Consider the following 21,047-nt stretch of genomic DNA (forward strand, 5'->3'; position numbering starts at 1 on the left):
AAAGAAGGGAGAGATTATTCTTTTCCTGAGCACAGCTGAGCTTGCTTAGGGCAGAGGTGGTGGGAGAGAGGCAGCAAGCTGGTGCAGCCCAGAGCTTTCTGGTGGGTGCAGCACTTCTTGGCAGCTGAGATCAGGCCCTGGTAAGTCTTGGAGGGGAGGAAGAGAAAGTTTTTGTGGTGTTTTTGCAAGGGAATTGGCCTTTAAAATTTGCTGGCATGGAAAGCATGTCTGGGAGAAAGAGGTTAAAAGATTTTAAGTTCTAACCCTTTCTTAGTGTGTCTTTATAAACTGACTCCTACCTGTTGTGCCTAGTAGATGTGAACTCTATCGGGCATTGCTTTGTTCTAGCTTGATCATCTGTGCTATAATAAAGGTAGTGTTTAAAGACTGGGCGCTTTGGTCCCTAAAGGGAGAAGGTTTGAAAAGCTCTACCTGAAGGCTTTGGATGATTCAATGTCCTGTCAGCCCATACAACTCACAGCCTGATATCTGTGAAATTTCTTGCTTGGAGTTTTTGTCTGTGTCTGTACAGAATGATGTTGAACTGTAAAGCCAGGGAAAGATGTTGACAAAGTTATATTGACTACAGTCATTAGTGGAGCTAAATTAAAGGAGTTCCGTAAAAGAATTAATAATTTTAAGGAGTAGGTTTTCTTAATAAACAACAGAAGAAAATGGAAAGTTAACAGTTTGATATTATAATACAGCAGACGATTGGTCTGAATTAAATGTGTAATATATTTTTTGCCATCTCAACTGAAGATATTGCTTGATCAAAGGGGATATATTCCAAAGAAGTCATCATTCATTTGCAGTTGTTGCAAAATAGTTTCTCTTATGGAGGTCAACCTGCGTATGTAACACAGCAGAGAAGTTACAATTCCCCAGTATCGATATGGCTGGGAAGAGTTATGGCTGAGGCACTACCGTGAAGGTATCTTTAACATATTCAGGTGGACAGATAATGACATTTCTTGTGACAAAGTACATTTTCCTACTCTTGCAATCCCCTTCTGCAGTTCTCTGTTAAGCTTTCTTCTAATCAACTGCACCAAACCTCTCCACAGAGGTAACCCCTGTGCATGTACACTCTTTCCAAAGTTGGGATCTTTCCTTCAAGCATTCAGAAATTGTAGCAGAAAGGTCTGGTATGCAGCACACTTCTTCAAAACAAAAAGCAAACCCAATCCTCAAGCATCATTTCCCCTCTTCATTCCTGTCCCAGACTGCCTTCTTTGGGTTAAAACTTATCGTAGCAACAAGTATAGCACAGTCCCAAAGTAAAACGTTTCTCTGTTTGGTTTCATAGTTAATCAGAAAGTGTTTTATACACTGCTGCAGAATATGAGCTAGATTATTATGTTACAGAGAAAATTTTCTAGGCGAGACAAGCTCAGGCGCTGCCCCTCAAGTTATTGTGTTTGCTTTGGAAATGTCATACCATGTTAGACTGGGGTCTACATAATCGGGCAGCATGTGTGCAATAACACATAGTACTAGACAATAAACCAGCAGCATAAAAAACAGTGCATGGTAGAGTACACATGCTCTGAACGAAAGAACTGTCTGTACCTTCTCTTTCTTGATTTATAAACTTGCATCTGAATAGCTGGAACAAGTTGGTCCCATACAAAAAAGAATAACATGAGCTGTTTTTGCAGGACACTAAGTATTTGCTACTGCTGTCAGTGGAAATGTATTTCGATACCGAATTTTGTAAAGTTGAAACCAGAATTGTAGCGTCTGCTGTGCATACACGGATAAGGGAAGAGGCAGGAAGGCTCTGAAGAGCAAGAGCTTTTATAGCTTTCTCAGACTGCCTGGAGGATCTGAGACATCCTTGCACATTTACTAACTAGATCCTGAATTAATATTTTTTTTTTTAATATGGCTGGGTTCCCACTAGTGAAATTGTTTTGTTTACTGTTTATGTTTATTGTCTGGACTTATCCTGGCGTTGGATGAAAACCATGATCCGTGTGTCTCTTTCATCTTTTTGGTTTGCATCCATTAAATATGCCTGACTCCATTATACTGACTCCACCTTCCCAAAATGTGGATGAGTCAAAATTCAATTTGGTTAGGAATTTTGTCTGCTCTTTAGCATTTTGGTCACACTGGCCCATGGGAGTACCACCTGCTGTCACAGCAAGAGCTTTTAATTTAAGTCCTGAGTGTGCAATTTCATCCCTGATAAATGACTGTGAGATTTAGGATCACTGCTCTTTGTAATATTCCAACAAGCAATATCCCAAAGCTTTCAGCTCCTGGGATGAGGAGATTGAGCCAGTCAGGCTAACCTGACATATGATCACCTTCAGGAGAGGACTTGTGATTCTTTTTATCATCACTGTATCTTTTGATGAGTTTGTTTTCAAAACCACATGCTTCTCTTATGATCAATAGATAGTTATTGCTATAAAGGAACATGTTTTTTAACATTTTGATACCGCAGTAGTGTGTTGCTCTGTGTGCATTGGTAAGAGCATTGGGGAAAGAGCATAAATCTCAAGGAACAGAAGAGCTTCAGTCAGTAGTGTCACTGATGGGGGTCATGAGATACCTAAGGATATCCAGTGACTGATGATCGGAATGGGATTTTTAACATGTGATTTTTGCAAATACTTATTTATATTTTAAGTAAAAAGTGGAAGGGCTCCAGTTTGTGACACCATATAATGTGAGGAAGTTTGTGAAATTCATTAGTAATCCTGGTCACAAATTTTAAATGCTGATCATGTTCAAATAGTGTCACATACCTTCACATTTTCTGATAATGCATTATTTGCATGTCTGAGCCATTGATGAAAACGTGTTGTGAACTTTGAAGACTTTTGTTCTTCAAAAGTGTACAATCAGCATTTATTTCCCAGGAGATCTAATGAAGATACTCACAGTTCAGGGATAATTTGCATGTCTCTAGCTAAGTGATTTAAACATTAGGAGAGGAGAGATTGGAGTACTGATCCCTGCCCTAAAGTCTGCTTATGCATTGTATGCAATTACTTTTTAATCTAGAAATTGTCTTTGAAAAAGAAATTGAATTGTTGCACATTGCAATGTTCTTCAAGGCCATGCAAAATGAAGACAACGTTATTTGCTTTCAAAAGAGGAAAAAAGAACAAGAATATTATAAACCTCTGTAAGTAGCTACCATTAATTTTAAGTATAATTTTGTATAATAGTGCAAGACACAGTAGGGGAAAAGAATAATCTGATGGCAAATGTAAAACTGTTTGGCGTCTTTAATGATCCCATAGGTAAGCTTGTGCAAGACTTTGAGTGCCAGTGTCTGTGACTAGCCTAAAATTCACACGCATCCTCAATCTGACCTGAACTGTTTTCCTGGAGTTTGATGTAGGAAGAAAGCTAAAACTGCAGACTCCTTAGATTAAGGACTTTGACACTTGGTTCCCAAATTGAAGAGCTGTGTCTCAAAGTCCTTCATGGAACTGTAGTAGTTTAAGATTAAAAGAATAGATCAGACTGCTGATACTCTTTCATCCTGTCTCCTCAGTCAAGAAAGTACAACAATATGTTCCCTCAAATAATCTATTTCCCAGTAGGTACCTTTGAGACTGGTAAAGTGCAATCAGCTCTGCTAAGTGCTTTCTGTAACAATTTTATTTTCTGAATTTGAGGGGCTGTCTGGCTGTTTCAGAGGAATTTGGCAAACCTGCAGTCCAATTCAGAGTCATAAATGGTAACTTCTGGCTCTTTCAGAGTGAAATGTCTCAAAAACTTATGCTCTCCGTGAAGAGGGAAGGGGGATTTCACAGGGGAGTTCACACGCATCTTTCCTAATATATGTATTCATCTGTGTCAGATGATGTACATTGCATATATTGTCCTTAGGATGCAAAAGAATTTATTTCGTAACTCAGATGAATCAGTTGATTTGACCAGGAATTAACTGGGTTTATAATATTTTAAGATAAAAGAAACCTCTATAGTGGAATGCATACATTATAGTGAGGAAATTAAATGAAGGCAATAAATACAAACAGTGAGAAAAAAGTAAATCATCAGCTGGGAATATTTTGCATACAAGAATTCTTTAGCAATTGGCTGGTAAAGCTACATCTCAGGTCCTCAGGCATTCTAGGACACAGTATAAAAAGCCAGCACAGTGAGAGTTGCTGCCATCCACTTCTGCTTTATTCTCCTTGGTGAAAAGGGTAAGTCTGAACCTGCTTACTATCTTTCAATGTCCTGAGTTGTTGTTTTCATCATATTTTATTTTTACACTGTCTTGTCTATAGCAGTCTAAGGTTTATGCCCTTTACCAGTGTGTGTGGGAGACCAGCAAGTAGCTCTTTCTCTAAAAGAGGGTAGCTGTTCTTTGAAGGGTGGCAACTGCTGGATACAGGACTTCTGACTCATTTTTCATTTGTGTCACCGCATCATTCAGTTCCAAGATGTTAAAATCTCTGCATGTGAATTGCTCAGCAAATAGAAATGGATGTGGAGAATCTGTACAGAGATTTTGTCTTTTTCAGAGCTTTTTCTGTAGATAGACAAGTAAGTGGGCTCCAATTTTCAAAAGTGTGCTGGGCAATATTGAAAGTATATCCCTTCTTGCACCAGGATACCATGAAAATAATCCTTCTCCATTCCTGAGCACTTTGGGACCAGAAATATTTGAATCATCTCCTTCTAAAATGCTCTGAATACTTTGGGACTAGCTCTCCATTGCAGCACCTCAGTAACCTGAAACTGAAATATCAATAGTTAAGCTTCTGCCTGTTCTATTTGCTTATCGAATGATTTTGGACACCATCAACTTCCATTTCCCTCCCCTTCAGAAACAGGCAGAAAGCTGCTTTCTCTGTAAGACGGATGTAAGAGGAAATAAGCACAAAGAAAAGGGGATGAGTAAATAAGAATTAGGCAGAATATTTGTTCTTTTGCTGCTTAAGAGACAAGCCCATCTGTGGGGAGGATAAGGCTCCCTTTCACAGGTGAGTGTCACATTATTAGGTTATGCTTCTCACTTCTACCTGCTGAGGAATTTTTTCTTCTTCCCTCTGTTGTGGGGCGAAGTTTCTCCTAGCCGTATCATGCAGGAGATCATAAGCCCTGTCCCTTGCTTCCCACCTATTGCAGGGCTGCATGCATCCTGGACGAGTGTTGTGGGAAATGAGCTATCAAAGACTGCTCAGGAGCAGGTAGAGTTACCCCTCGAGCTGTCCTCTGTAGTGTAGAGGAGTTTGGGTTTCACTGAAGTCTCCTTTCAACCTAAGACTAACACATTATTCCATTCTCCACATAGTCTCTAGTTAGTTTCTTGCACTCTCCACCATATTTGCAGCTTAATTACATGACTATAATTACAGCTTCTTTCTTGTATTTACTTCCTTCTTTGTGTTTCAGACTTAGTTCCATCCCGCAGACATGTCCTGCTATGACCTGTGTCCTCCCACCTCCTGCGGCCCAACCCCACTGGCGAATAGCTGCAACGAGCCCTGCGTCAGGCAGTGCCAGGACTCGACATACGTGATCCAGCCCTCTCCCGTGGTGGTGACCCTGCCTGGACCCATCCTCAGCTCCTTCCCCCAAAATACCACAGTGGGATCCTCAGCATCTGCAGCTGTAGGGGATGCTCTCAATGCCGGGGGGGTCCCTATCTCCTCTGGCAGCTCCTTGGGACTCGGGAGCCTTGGATATTCAGGTCTAGGCGGCCTTTATGGGAGGTCCTACCGTCGTTACAACCGGTGTGGGCCATGATAAAACCTTGGAGGAAAAACCACAAAGGAACAACCAGAAGCTTAAAAGTGTGATCCGGATGCAGGACTGACCATGGCCATGTGCTTGCTGACCACCCTCAGCTTTTCCCTAAGCTAATGGGACTGCAGGAGCTTGGCATTTCTGATTTAATGCCTTTCTCTGCTATCAATGAGGTGAAAAATGTAACTTCTATTGTTGCATGTAGGAGTTGGGTGTCCAGCTGTAAAGCGTTGCCTTGAAATGGATGATTGGTTTTATCCATATTCAACCCTACTGCTTTCTTATGCTGTACATTTTTTAAAATTCTACTTCTCACTCATTAAATTTATGGTGCATCATAATATGTGTCTTGCAATGTTCTTCCTCTCTCTTCCTCTTTGGAGCCTTCTCTAGGAGAAATTTGCCTATGCATAAATTGTGAGTACCAGGCAGATCTTCATTTAAATCATACCATAGCAATTAGTAAGGAGGTAATCATAGATAAATGTAAGCAATGAGTAATACCCCTTTTTTGATAGGGTGTATTTCCCTTAGTCATACTTCTTTAAGCACAATATGAAATAATCATTCCTGGCTAACAATCAATGGGGGGAAAGAGGTGGGAAAGCTAACACTGTCTTACAGACAATACCTCATTTCATCGCTTGGTATTCCAATTCCTTGGAGCTCAGAAAATCCCAGCAATCTGTTATTATTTTCATATTCACTTTTTAGATTATGAAGATTTTGCCTTTAACAGAGAATGAATATCAGTAAATATCAGGAGGAACATTTAAAAAATCAACAAATAAAAGAAAAGATTATGTATGATTCTTCCTTTGTTGCTCGCTAGTTGAGGAATGCTGCAATTATGTGTTAATTGGTTGCTAAATTATGTTGTGATTTGGGGGCCTTTGGGGTGTCACCAGAAATCCTCAGAGCAATAACAATTACCCTGCCTGTTCTGAAACTTGGGGAAGATAATGACTGCTAAATTGCTAAACAAACAGTCATTAACACAATCCTGTTGATGCCTTAAGTATCCCAATTAAACTTTCATTCCACATTTTAAAGAGAGATTGAGCAGGGCAGATTGTTTGATAAGTTAACTCAGAACACCAGGGAGTTTTGCTCCCAGAGGAGTCTGAGGAACAAATGAAAACCAGAGAGGCTCTTGTGCAACACCACGGGGTTTTAATGTGAAAGAGAAGCGTAGCAGCCAATTACAGAAAATCAAGGCAATACAAGGGGAAACGCATGAGGCAGGTATCACGCGCTGGTACCAGTGCCCCGCTCAGGACCCAGGGGACAGCCGAGGCGATGGAGCGATGCAGGGGATACCAAGGCTCAGCCATGCAGCCAGGGCACACAGTGGCACGGGGTAGTGGACTGCTGGGCACACACAGCCTCCTCCTGTCCCCATGCCAGGGCAACCGGTGCATGCTGCTGGTCCCCATGGCTCTTGCTCCTTGTCCTCGTGCCGTGGTCCTTGCTTCAGGGCTGTTGCTGGTTCTGGGCACCATCCTGGGGGCTTTAGAAAGCTCCACAACTCCCGCGGCGGGACCTGCCCCACCTCTGGGCACCAGGGAGGTAATACCCCGTGCCACAGGAGGAGAAGCCAGAGCTGTAGGACCTCCCGCAGTTGCCATAGCCCCGGGAGCCCCCATAGCCCCCCAAACCAAAGGAGCCCCCATAGCCCCGGGAGCTCCCATAGCCCAGGGAGCCCCCATAGCCCCCCAAACCAAAGGAGCTCCCATAGCCCCGGGAGCCCCCATAGCCAGAGGAGCCCCCATAGCCCAAGGAGCCACCATAGCCCCCCAAATCAAAGGAGCTCCCATAGCCCAGGGAGCCCCCATAGCCAGAGGAGCCCCCATAGCCCCCCAAACCAAAGGAGCCCCCATAGCCCAGGGAGTTCCCATAGCCCCCCAAACCAAAGGAGCTCCCATAGCCCCGGGAGCCCCCATAGCCCTGGGAGCTTTGGGAACTGAAGGAACTCCCCAACCAGGCTGGGCCTGATGATCCCACAATGCTCTCCTGAGGAAAAGAGCTGAGTATGGGGCCTGGGACTGTCACCACAGCCGGCGGCGGGAAGATCACTGCTCTGGAGTCGGGACATTGCTGCACACACGGCTCATTGTAGCTCTCGGCAATCGGCTGAGGGCAGGTCACCCCACAGGGTCTGCAGGACTCGCTGTAGCCAGACATCCTTCTTGTGATGGCTGTGAGTCTGCAAAGCACAATGGTAAGCAGGTTTTGGATGCAGAAATTTTCACCTGACCCTAGATGCCTGTGCTTGCTTAAAGTCAGCGGAAATTGTGACAGCCCAGAGTTTATTACCTTGCAAAGTATACATACATCTGGTCACGTAAATCACATTTTAGATTGTTTACTGTCAAGATTCCCTAGGTTTCATGCACAGATGCAGACATCTGTTGTCATGTATGGTGAATCCCACACTTGATATCACTGCTCTTGCTTGTAGCACGATGAATCTAATTTATTTAAGACCAACTGAAACAGACTAAGGTTTGGTAATGTATTTACAGCAAGTTAAGAAAAGAAGTGTCAGGTATAGCCAGCTCTTTCTATAGTTTTGCATTGCTTGCCCAGTAGCACTCAACTTCCAAATAGGAATATTTGTGCTTATCGGGCAAATACTACCTCAAGATGGTAGATACCATAATCATTCTGATATTTTTAAATTTTATAATGCATGTAGATCCTGAACTGGAACTAAAATGCCTGGGCAACGGTTATTCAAAGTGGCATATAAAACTTCCCATTTTATTCTAAGGATAACACTTTCTGACACCCGCAGTTCTCCAACCTGCCAATCCATAGCATCGTGTAGAGTTTAACACCAACAGAAAACAGCTTGAGTAGGATAGAGGTTGAGGCAAATTGGACTTACCCTGTTCACCAAGAAGAATAAGCCAGGAGATGTGGATAGAGAGGCTCAGAGTGGAAACAGCTTTTATACATTTCTCAAACTGCTTACAGATATGAAACACCCTTTGTGCCTCAGGTCCTACATAGTAACAAAACAACCTTCACATTGAGGGATTTAATTTTGCTTGCTTTGCACTGCCACTCCCCACCTTCAAAAACAGGTGTGATACAATGTCCGTACCAAATTGTGGGCATTGTTCTTGTGAATGACGAGATCTTTCAGACTTCTAATACCCAGCACCAGCATTGGGGCATCTGCTATTTAATTCCACTTTAAGTTTTAAGATAATAAGTTTGATTTTTAGAGTAGATGAGTAAGGATCAATTAAAGTTATCTGTCTTTTAAGAATGGTGTCATTTAAATGAATGCTATGAAAATATGTGCAAGCTGGATAAAAAGAGGGAGAGAGGTAATAAAGGGAGAATTTCAGGTACCTACATCTGGTTTAGAAACATGGGGGCTTTAGTATCTCTATTTGCAGATCAAATACCATTAATTACTCATGAGTTATAAGGTGGATGCCATTGTTGTTTTTATTGTTGTCTTTGGAATGTCATTGAGGCAGTGACAATTCAGAGATGTTCCAGCTCCTCCTAGGAGCAATAAGAGGTTTTACAAACACCCACTAAAAATTCATATTTGATGTGTTGTACCATTGTTACATACAAACACTCAACTATCAGCATGCAAATCTTGTGCAAGACCATCAATTTAGAGATGTGTGAATGAAGTGCTCTGTGTCATTAGGTACAGCTTCATACAGAAGAGAGGGGGTCATTCAGAAGTGAGAGCAAGCGATCTGGAGAGTCTAAGAGTAGAGATTTTAGGATATCCGTTTGATATCCCTTGTTTTTCAGAACATGGACAGATAGCCGGTTAAGCCTGAATATTCAGATAATTTTTAATGGGGATCTTTTTTTCCCTCCTAAAATTTAAGGCAGTAGAAATTTCAGGAATATTACCAAAATACTGGCTCATAAAGGGAAATGAAGCTACTCTCTATAGTCTCTAGCATGGACATGTCATAACCTCTCCAAACATATTAATACTTAGTAAAATAAAGAACTTGATATCATGAATGAAAATGAAAACCTTGCAAGCATTGAAGTTATAAATCACAGTCTGGTTAAGGAATCAAAAGGATTCCATAGCATTTTGGTTGGCATATTTTTAAATGATGCTCTTTCATAACACGGGAGCTTCTAAATCCTGCTCTTCTTCATTTAATATGATAATAACAGAAATTGCAAGCACTAAGTATTAACGAGTATTTGTGAAGCAGCTTAAAGTCATTATCCTCTAGGTGCCTCTCATTATTAACAGCAAATCCTGATGACACTTCAAAGGCACAGCTATCTTACAATTTAGAGGTAATTTATAGCCTATCTTTTGCAATATTGTAAAATTAGAAAACAACAGATTTGGAAAGAACTGTATGATGCCACAGACTTATGCCATTAAAATAGGTTCTTTTAAGTACTATTTTATTAATTTCCCACTTTTTCCTAAGTGGTCAGTACTTCAGGGGTGGGGGGAAAGAAAATTAAGATTGTTTTAAAATGTATTTCTAACTGAACTTCTAGAAGTAGAGATTTCAAATGAAGTTTTGAAACGTTTGGTATTACCTTTAGACAGAGACCCTGTCAACAGTTCTGGCTGTATCAATAAGGCCTTTTCTTCCTCTTTGGAGGTGTCACTTAGCCCAGCCATTCCTCTGTTAACCTAGTGTCACCTGAATTGTCTCAGAAGACTTGAGAGAAGGATGTTGGGAGAGGTTTCAATGGACCAGTGCTAGCTCCACTTGGGTTGTAGTTAATATTTCTAGTGATGATGGGACTGTATCTTTCCCCTATATCATTTGACAGGTGCAGTAAATCAGACACAGATCTCCCTGCCTGGGTTAATTATAGGTAAAATGAAAAGCTTAGAGCACAAGCTAAAAACTTTACCAGGCCTTACTGCTTTCATGCTGTTTTTAGCAATAGTGATATCCCATCAGGAGTGAACCTGCTTCATGTCAGCTCTTTGCCCTGCTGTATAACAACATTTGTGGATCCCTAGCCAACTGCAAGGAGAACGTGTGTCCTCTCAGAGATGAACTTCTAGCTCATGTCGGATGACCTTCACCTGGTTTGTGCACGTGGCACCATAAAGGGCTCCACACCACGTAAGTACTACCTTGAACATTAAAACGGGACTAACGTGACGTACGAGTCTTGTTCTGGCTTTCAGTTGATGACTGTATGGCAACCCTTCAGCTGCAAGTTCTCCAAATCCCCTAAAATGACAATCACAGATAACTGATTGTCATCAGCAGTTGTATCACACCCACACTAACATTTGGGAGGGACAGTGCTGAGGTGGCAAAAGTAAACACTATCATGTTTGTTTTGTAACAAATTAGGACCAGAGGCACAAAGGGTGGCTTAAAGCAGCATATAAAAGCTCATATCACCCACAGTCCTTCTATCCACTTCTTTTGTCTCAATCTCCGCAGTGAACAAGGTAAGTGTGATTTCACTCATTCTTTCTACTACTATTAGTATTTACTTTAACAATGCTTTTGTTGCAGAGATGATTCCCGCATGTGTTTTTACAGACTTATATCCTTTGTTTCCTTCTGAAAATGTGTCTTTGTCCAGATGCAGCATCAGGAGTCACTGCATTAGGATAGGAAGTAGATCTGCAAGCTATAGAAATACTTGGGGTGACTTACAGCTCTTAAAGTCTGTATTAATACATACAGTCAATGAGCCTTTTCTCCTATTCCTGTTGGCTGCTTTTTCACTGGTTCTTACACTTTGTGAGTGCATCCTCACCAGTCCAAGTTGCCACAGACAGACCTGTCTGTCTAATTTATCCAATACTGAATTTCTGTTTCACATGAAATTATTTACAGAGGTGATCATGATGAGATGAAAGAAAGGATAAAGGTTGAGTTGATACAAGAATGAGTTTTATTTGTTAGCATGTATAAATTTATCTGTTTCTCAGTTAACTGCTGATAGCTGGAACACAGAGCCATTGCTTAATAATCTTGGTTCATCTCCTCCCAGCCCAGCTCTGGTATTTGTTCATTTACATTAAAACTCCTACTGCCGTACATTGCAGACTCACAACCACCACAAGAAGGATGTCTGGCTACAGCGAGTCCTGCAGACCCTGTGGGGTGACCTGCCCTCAGCCGATTGCCGAGAGCTACAATGAGCCGTGTGTGCAGCAATGCCCCGACTCCAGAGCAGTGATCTTCCCGCCGCCGGCTGTGGTGACAGTCCCAGGCCCCATACTCAGCTCTTTTCCTCAGGAGAGCATTGTGGGATCATCAGGCCCAGCCTGGTTGGGGAGTTCCTTCAGTTCCCGAAGCTCCCAGGGCTATGGGGGCTCCCGGGGCTATGGGAGCTCCTTTGGTTTGGGGGGCTATGGGAACTCCCTGGGCTATGGGGGCTCCTTTGGTTTGGGGGGCTATGGGGGCTCCTCTGGCTATGGGGGCTCCCTGGGCTATGGGAGCTCCTTTGATTTGGGGGGCTATGGTGGCTCCTTGGGCTATGGGGGCTCCTCTGGCTATGGGGGCTCCCGGGGCTATGGGAGCTCCTTTGGTTTGGGGGGTTATGGGGGCTCCCTGGGCTATGGGAGCTCCCTGGGCTATGGGGGCTCCTTTGGTTTGGGGGGCTATGGGGGCTCCTTGGGCTATGGGGGCTCCCGGGGCTATGGCAACTGCGGGAGGTCCTACAGCTCTGGCTTCTCCTCCTGTGGCACGGGGTATTACCTCCCTGGTGCCCAGAGGTGGGGCAGGTCCCGCCGCGGGAGTTGTGGAGCTTTCTAAAGCCCCCAGGATGGTGCCCAGAACCAGCAACAGCCCTGAAGCAAGGACCACGGCACGAGGACAAGGAGCAAGAGCCATGGGGACCAGCAGCATGCACCGGTTGCCCTGGCATGGGGACAGGAGGAGGCTGTGTGTGCCCAGCAGTCCACTACCCCGTGCCACTGTGTGCCCTGGCTGCATGGCTGAGCCTTGGTATCCCCTGCATCGCTCCATCGCCTCGGCTGTCCCCTGGGTCCTGAGCGGGGCACTGGTACCAGTGCGTGATACCTGCCTCATGCGTTTCCCCTTGTATTGCCTTGATTTTCTGTAATTGGCTGCTACGCTTCTCTTTCACATTAAAACCCCGTGGTGTTGCACAAGAGCCTCTCTGGTTTTCATTTGTTCCTCAGACTCCTCTTGGAGCAATATTCACTCTCGTGCAGGGAAGAAGTGCCTGGAGTCCCTCAACACTCCAAGTGTCATGACAAAAAATGAACTTTGTTTCAGCTCTTCATGCAGTTCTTAAGTGTGTTTAATTTTTTTTCTTTTTGCAGGACTTTATTCAATAGATACTCTGCAGAAGTTTTTCTATCAGTCCAAGGTGATCTAAAACTGGCTTGAAAATAGTATTCTGTATTCATGCCATTATGTTGAAACACGTTGCATGCATAGATTTGCTTTCAGTTTAATTCTACAACTAAATTAAAAAATCAAAATGCCTTATGGGAAAATGAAAATTTTCCAGTGATGAGGAGGAATTTCTTTCCTGAGCAGGAAATACTTTGTGGTATTTGAAATTCATTCCTAGTTCTCATTGACATGTTTTGTACATTTTACTTGGAAGGCGTGATTTCCTGAGCCATCGTTCAGAGATGCCATGATGGGATGTATAGGTTGAATTGAGCGTTGAGCTCGGATGAGTTCACAGACTCTGCTCTCCTTGGCAAAAAAGCTCAATTAATGTGGGTTTTTTTCTTAGCTCTAAATGTCCTTGTTACCATAAAACAACAGTAGCCAAGGGAACAAGGGGAAAGCCCCCTGAAAGGTAGGAGTGGGATTTTTGCAGGGTTTATGAACTGCTTTTGTCTGCTGGTGATGGGGATGGAAACCTGATATCAAAAACTGAATTTCACAATCTGTAACTGTTAACAAAGCCACACTTAAAAGCTGGGGCTGGGGGAGGGGAGCAGAAATCTGATTGTATTATACCACAGAACTTTAAAAAGAATGAAAGTTAGAGGAAAAAACCACAAACTTCTCCTTCACTGACAGAGTATAAAAGCCCCACATTTCTTAAATTAGTCCATTACAAAAATCCTCAACCAGCATAAAATCAAAACGAAGATAGGAAGAAGGTAGATCCTTAATCCAAAGAAAAAGGAGATTAACGCTTTCAGGAGATTAACCAGGGATGCTCCTGCTACCTTTAGCAGGGCCTGCAGCTGCTGCAGAGGAACCGGCTGTACTGGCGTGAGGAGTATGGGCTGCAGTACTTGCTGCTGAGCATGGAGAAGGCTGAAATCCCATAGCCAAGCAGGGCCCTGGAGTCATACAGGTAACTGAAGGGGCTCCTCAATCCAAAGTATCACCCAGAAGCAAAAGAGCAATGGGACCTGGCAGAGCTGGTGCTGCTGCTGGACTGAGAAGACCAGGCAAAGGAGCACTGCCAGCGCCTGTCCTGCTCTCTGCCCTTTCCCCAGCTCCTGCAAGCCCCAACGAAAGGCTCTCTCTCCCCTGCCTCCTGCTTTCATCCTCCCTCCCCAATCACCGCCCACCCTCACCTCCTGTGGGCATCTCAGGACCAGCATTTACCCTCCCACAGCTGCCGGGCACCCAACCCCAGGGTCTTCCCAACTTGGGACAAGGAGGGAGGGAGACACGACTTGGATGCAGGAAAGCTTTATTGTGCCCAGAGGGGCAGGAGAGACTGTCAGAGAGACCGTGGGCAAGACCCAGAGAGGCTGGTTGCCACGTGTTGGGGAAGGCAAGAGGGATCTTCTCCCGAGCATCGCTTCTCGCTCCAGATGCCCCCTTGGTGCAGCATTCCAGATGCCAAGGACTTGGCCCTGCAGCCTCGCAGAGCCTTTGGGGTCCCCCTCCTGCCCCGTGCGACAGCTGGGAGGAGAAGGGAGGGGAGGAGAGCAGGAGAAGAGGGCAGGGAAGGGCCGAGGGGGTGCGGCACTGCCAGCTGCCCAGGCCTTGGCTGGGGCTGGGCATGCTCAGCACTCCTCAGTGCCCCGTGCCCACCAGCTCAGCCCCGCATGGGTGGTGGGGTTGGCGTTTGGGCTGGGGGCAGCGCCTGGGGCTGGTCTGGGTCTAGCAGGGCCCACAGGTGTCCCACAGCTTCTTGCTGTAGCGGGGCAAGGCGCAAGGGCTGCAGGCGGGAGAAGCGTAGGGTCTGCCAAAGGTGCAGAGGCCCCCCGAGCCCAGCGTGGCCCCGGCACCGTAGAGGCCCCCCAGCCCCAGGGAGCCCCCAAAGGCGGGTGCTCCGGAGGAGCCCACCACGGCCTGCTGGGGGAAGGAGCTGAGGATGGGGCCGGGGAAGGTGACGACGACGGGGGGCGGCTGGATGAAGGCCGATGAGTCGGGGCACTGGCGGGCGCACAGCTCGTTGCAGCTCTCAGCGATGGGCTGGGGGACGGCGACGCTGGTTTTTGGTGGGCACAGGTCGTAGCAAGACATTTTGCAGAGGTGGAGATCGGTTTGCAACAGATAGAGACGGAAAAGACTAAAAACAAAGCAGAGGGTGTATGAGATATTTTTTAAAATGCTGATATGAGAGAAATTACTACATTCTGCTGTCCTGTGCTATAACATATGATTTATGTGCTGCCTTGATTAACTTAATTAACCCTAGGTGAGCACCTGGATCCAAAGTTTCTGACTGTATAAAACCACCCCAGGAATGACCAGACCCTACAGATGGGTCTTTCTTCTGGACTTGCATGGATGTGTCTGACACTTCCTGAAAACACACACCCCGAAGAACAAGTTGGAACCTCAGTGTCATCTACCACAGAGTTCCCCGAAGTGGGGATGTGGCTTTGCTTGAAATATGAGGGTTTATTTATGTCTTCCAGAATGCCACTGAACACAGCTGAAAATGTGACATTTATCTTAAATTTTATAAAATATGAAAATAATTATCTGAAATAACAGTATTTTTAAGCTTCTAATTGGCTTAGAAACCTCAAATTAACTTCTCAGATTTTCTGCATTCACACCCAGTCTCCCAAATCCTGCATTTACCATGGCTTTCACTAAGAGTAGTTACAGACGGAAAGGATCGAATGCTGCTCAAAACCTGAGCATACCTATAGGAATCTTCTACATCTACTCTGATATAGGTTCCGATTAAGTAAATAGAAAGAAATCAAAAAATCATACTCACTAAGCTCAGCAAGGCGAATAAGCCAAAAGAAGTGTCTGGATGCACTCGGGCTGGAGCTTATATAGAGTTTCTCTGCATTCCTATGGGGTTTGAATCTCGCTTGGTGCTGGGGGTTGCGTTTGGCTGCCTAACAGAAATTGTTTAACAGCTTTGAGTGATGCAAGTTTTGTGTTTATCGTGGTTATGATTTTATTCAAATTCTCACACCGTGTGATGTCCATGTTACACCATCATAATTTCTTTAATCTTGGGTCTTAATTGGCTAGTGTAATTCCTGGTATCATTATAGTGACCTCACTGGCATTACCACGTGCATTAAGCTGACTCCACATTTTACTTCTTCCTTTACAAAGTTGTCATAAGCTTGTCTGCTCAGAGATTTTGTAAGACTCATCTTTGGCTGACATGTACATTTTTCCTTAACAGCCCTTTAAATTTCTTTGGTAAATTAATTGGAGGCAGAGTCCAGCTTATCCTAGGACTACCCAGGAGTTTTTTTCCATCCCTAACTTCAATAGACCTCATTGACCTAAGATGGATTTCAAGTGGTCATGAGATCATACAATACACATGACAATTCCCCAACAGCTTTCCATTGAGAGGAACAGTCTTTTGAGTGGCAACTCAATCCTGAGTAAAAATCACTTTGTTTCACTAAGAGTTTAAGCGGGAACTGAAATTCCTCTTTAAAGGGGCCCATGGTTCTGCTGACAGTGATTTGAGCTCGGAAGTCAAAGAATTCACCATCCAGAAATGTATGAAGTCCCGCCCCTGCCCATGATCCACCAAACCAGGTACAATTTTGAGGAAAAATCAAAGAAGCAGATAAAGGTTTTTTGTTAGATGTTGTGGGCGTTAACTCTTATCAAGTATGTTCTAGGGCTTCTTGAGAAAAAAGTACTTTGTATGATCTCACAAACATTCATTAGTTGGTGTTCAACCCAGCTAATGTTTGGTGTTGTGTTAACGTATGAAAATGTGTGAGTAATTCAGATGCTTCAGTGTTACACAATCACATTTGCTTTAATGTGCAGGAGACAAGGTGGTGCATGCCATTACTTTAATTAGATCATGATTTGTGCCATTGGAAGTCATGGGTCAATATTAATGTAGCTCTTCTTTTCTAAAGCCTCTGTTAGTATAAGATATCACATTTGCTGAATATCAGGTGAAAATACGTCATTATTTCAAACTATACTTTCCAGAAAAAAATTCTACATACATTTGTGATTATTTACCCTTTTTCTGTGCTTTTTCAGAGGACAGTCAGAATCTTTTATTCCAGCTTTTAGGTTTTTACCCATGTACAAGGCATTTTACAGACCCTTCTCATTGTCATCCCTGAGAAGACCCCCAGAGCTGAAATATCTGGTCTTAATTCCTGCAATGCCTAAGCTGAATATTTCTTGTTGTGATACAGCTTCACCCTGATATTTTCTTTTTCTTTTCAGGTGATAAAGGAATTGTGTTTAGATTTCTGGTTGGGTGTTTTTTTTTTTTTTTCTGACATGTATTGTTGCAGTTTGGGAGGAGTTGTGGCTGGGGAGGTAAGTGGAAACAACAGCTGGCTAAAGTGACTGTTTCCCCAACAAAAACTGCCCTGCATTTATTGCAGGGGAAGACAAAAAACGTTCTCCAGGCATAGAAAGTGAATTGCTGCAATCCACATCTCCCAGCTTGGGGGTGACTTCCTTGCCTAGATTTACATTTTACCGCAAAGTCTGCAAGTCAGAGCAAGTTGTGCCTCATTACTCAGGGCAACAAACCCTCTCCACATCAAAAAGTTCTCTATTTCCTCTCTCCACTTGGTAGCATTACTTTGTATTTAATAACATTGTGATTTAAATGCTCTCCAAATTACAAAATGTCTTTTGGGGGTTCCCGTGGGAAAAAAGTGCTTATTGCAGATTTTCTCAAGCAACTCAGGAACAAAGGATATCAAAGCACTTTAGAAACACTGACTAATGATTTATGCAGGCTGTTTTGTTGTTATAATGTGACTTGCATGTCCCAATGGTGACTAATGGCATCGGCCTAAAAGGGAGCCACTGTCAGTCATATCGCTCCCCTAATCAGATTATGGTTCATAGCCGCTGGGGCTGGCCGGCTCTGTCCCTGCCCTACTTTCCCTTTTGTGTCATCCAGGGCAGTCTGCTCCTTTCACAGAGTGTCTTCAGCAGGAGCCTGGTGGACTGCCATAAAAACTTCCTGTTCTTTCCAGTGTCTCTCTAGAACGTTAAGCAACCAGAAAGGGTGACGTGGAAAAGCTGGATGTTAAAGACAGGAGATTAAGAGAGTTGAAAGGTGATATTTTCAAAATTTATCATAGTTTCTGCATTTTAAATGAGAGACAGGAGTATTTCACTGGTCTGGAGATATACTAGTGGCTTAAAGTACCTCTTAAAACTAAGGAAGTGTGACAAAATTTATCATAGGAGAGAATTTAGAATATATTTTCATGGAAGATAAAGAAAGTGAGGGTTTATGCCACAATAGTAACAGCATCAACTAGAGAAAATTAATTATTTATTTTAAAATATATTGATAATCATATGCTAATGAATATCAAGTAAGCCTAAGAGATGCGAAAAAAATCTTATAGGAGCAAGGTGCAGGAAATTAAAGAAAAGCCTTAAGAGAAAGAAAATATGTACAGGATGGAAACAGCTATTTTTAGTCTTTAAATCAGTTGCTCTCTCCACTAAATGTATACTAAATCAGCCACGAATGAAAAGTACTACTCAAAATAATCAATAGTAGAAAATATATAACAAGTGGGAATGTTGGAAGGAAACAGAGAATATGGACTATGGCATTGGAACATAGCACAGTTCATCTGTACTATGAACAGGTAGGAAGTCAGGTGAATCCTTAACAATGTATGAAATAAAAAAAGATTAAACAAACACTACAAATCTGATGCATAAAAGATTTATTGTGATAAAAAGTTGAATAAATCAGACAGAGTATACAAAACAAAACATAGGAAGACAAGAAGAACAACAAGAAATGAAAAAATGAAGCTGAAAATTTCTACTCTTACAGTTGTCTAGATTAAACTTCAACAACAGTTAAATAAATACAAAACTTTACATGAGGTTCATGACATAAACAACAAAGAAAATTATAGAGTGAATGAAACGCGAAAATGTGAGATACAAAAAATTTACAAAACAGCAGATTAGGGAAGACACCTGTGAAAGAGGACTGAAAGGAAATAATTAAGAACAGCAAAACAATATCTTTAGAGAAAATATTAATGGCTGCATCATTCAGGATGACTAGCTTTTTCTAAGGTTCTCTATTCCTGACAGATATGAACGCTCTGGGGCTGGATCTAGCAGGGCCCACAGGTGTCCCACAGCTTCTTGCTGTAGCGGGGCAAGGCGCAAGGGCTGCAGGCGGGAGAAGCGTAGGGTCTGCCAAAGGTGCAGAGGCCCCCCGAGCCCAGCGTGGCCCCGGTGCCGTAGAGGCCCCCCAGCCCCAGGGAGCCCCCAAAGGCGGGTGCTCCGGAGGAGCCCACCACGGCCTGCTGGGGGAAGGAGCTGAGGATGGGGCCGGGGAAGGTGACGACGACGGGGGGCGGCTGGATGAAGGCCGACGAGTCGGGGCACTGGCGGGCGCACAGCTCGTTGCAGCTCTCAGCGATGGGCTGGGGGACGGCAACGCTGGTTTTTGGTGGGCACAGGTCGTAGCAAGACATCTTTGTGCGAGAGAGCTGAGCCTGAAACACACGGCACAAGGACAGGTGTCTTTAGAGAGGAGGAGATCCCTGGCCCAGCAGTGCCCTGTTCCCTGGAGCTGGAGGTACCAGAGCCACCTCCTTGCCCGCACTGCCCGACGCTTGCCCTTTGCCCAGCCACCCCCTCAGGGCCCTGCTCTCTGCACACAGAGGGCACACAAGCCCTCCTCGAGAGCCTGTGCAGGGCCCGGCTCTGCGTGTCCCGGCCACGGGGCTCCTTCCTCCTCCCGCCATGGCTCAGCGACCCTGGCCGTCCAAGGCTGCTGCCAGCACGCCCGCTGCCGGCAGAGCTCTCCTGGCCAGGGAGGCCCCACGCCGGCCCCTGCCACAGGAGGCAGAGACCCAAGGCACCCACCTACCCTTTTCCTGAGCAGAGCGAGGCAGGAAGAGTGGATGCCAGTGCTCGCCGAGAACAGCGCTTTTATGCTGGGCCGGCGAGCACGGGGAGGAGCTGGCCACGCTGGGGGCACGTGGCCCGCAGCGGCCAAGCCCCTGCCTCCTCCCTGCGTGGCACGGGGCTCTTTTGCTGACGCCGTTTCCTCGCCAGCCCCAACCCGCTCTATCAGCCCCTGCAATTACCCTGCTCGGACGCTTGCCAGCTGCCACCTAATGGGCCCAATTAGCCCCACTGTCTTTTCATTATCTCGGTGTGTAAGAGGGCACGCAGCGTGACAAAGGCTGACTGCAAGCGCCCTGCGTGCCATAGCTCTTCCCCACGGGCTTGGTCTCGGGGCAGACCTATGCCTTACTGGCAGAGCCACAGGCAAGAGCAGGGTCGTGGCACTGGGCAAGCAGTTGGCCTTGCAAAGCTTTCCCGAACGCCAGCGATCGCATGACGTACACCGTGTGGCTATTATCTACAGAGGCGCGAGGTTACGAAATGCCAAATCAAAGGCACTCCTCTCGGGCACTGCCTGCTCAGCACGATGCATCACTCGCCAGCCCAACAGAGCTGGCCTCCATCCTTCTGCAGGCGTTGGCCATCGAGCTCTGCAAGTGTGGGGGAGAAAGACCCCTCGTGCTCTTCCCCGAGGGGCATGGTGTGAGGGGCACAGATCCCCACCTGGGCCCACATGGCACAGGCTCGTGCCAGCCCTGCCCCAGCCCTGCCAGCCCCTCGCAGGTGTCCCGGGAGCCCCATTGCTGGGGGACGGTGCTGGGCAGGGGCTGCCCTCGGGGTGCTGGGGAGCTGGGAGCCCCATCGGAATGCAGAGCCACAGCAGCCCGCGGCTGGGCTGGCCCTGCTGGTGCCCAGAGCCTGGCTGCGGGCACAGGGCAGAGATGACTTCCCAGGGCAGAGCACAAGGCAGGCAGCGAGGCGCTGCAGAAGCAGGGCCCTCGCCTGCCCTGCGCAGCCCCCAGCAGGGAGATGCCTGCTGTCATGGAGCCCCCGAAGCAGAAAGGGGAGGGAAGCCTCGGAAGCGGCCTGTGCTGCTCTGGCGAGGGGCTGCTGACT

The 21,047-nt window shown here is 45.3% G+C and overlaps 4 protein-coding genes across 4 annotated transcripts; 1 reads left to right on the top strand and 3 right to left on the bottom strand.

Annotated features, from left to right (window-relative positions):
• Nucleotides 1–5,394: 5,394 nt before the first annotated feature.
• On the top strand, nt 5,395–13,068 carry LOC142094071 (uncharacterized). The gene is made up of 3 exons (XM_075175907.1): nt 5,395–5,426; nt 11,822–12,429; nt 13,013–13,068. Exons 1-3 carry the CDS (start codon nt 5,395–5,397, stop codon nt 13,066–13,068), a joined length of 696 nt encoding a protein of 231 aa, XP_075032008.1.
• Nucleotides 7,240–7,911, bottom strand: LOC142094144 (uncharacterized). Its single transcript, XM_075176024.1, has one exon. The coding sequence runs from the start codon at nt 7,909–7,911 to the stop codon at nt 7,240–7,242; it is 672 nt and encodes a 223-aa protein (XP_075032125.1).
• An 816-nt stretch (nt 13,069–13,884) lies between the features above and the next one.
• On the bottom strand, nt 13,885–15,140 carry LOC142094145 (feather keratin 4-like). The gene is made up of 2 exons (XM_075176025.1): nt 14,851–15,140; nt 13,885–13,990 (listed from the first exon to the last, which is right to left on the bottom strand). Exons 1-2 carry the CDS (start codon nt 15,138–15,140, stop codon nt 13,885–13,887), a joined length of 396 nt encoding a protein of 131 aa, XP_075032126.1.
• Nucleotides 15,141–19,186: 4,046 nt separating this feature from the next.
• Nucleotides 19,187–19,989, bottom strand: LOC142094116 (feather keratin 3-like). Its single transcript, XM_075175955.1, has 2 exons — nt 19,951–19,989; nt 19,187–19,573 (listed from the first exon to the last, which is right to left on the bottom strand). Exon 2 carries the CDS (start codon nt 19,550–19,552, stop codon nt 19,187–19,189), a length of 366 nt encoding a protein of 121 aa, XP_075032056.1. The 5' UTR covers nt 19,553–19,573; nt 19,951–19,989.
• Between the last annotated feature and the right edge of the window lie 1,058 nt (nt 19,990–21,047).

Source organism: Calonectris borealis, chromosome 29 (genome assembly GCF_964195595.1).
Source record: "Calonectris borealis chromosome 29, bCalBor7.hap1.2, whole genome shotgun sequence".
Classification (NCBI taxonomy): Eukaryota; Metazoa; Chordata; class Aves; order Procellariiformes; family Procellariidae; genus Calonectris; species Calonectris borealis.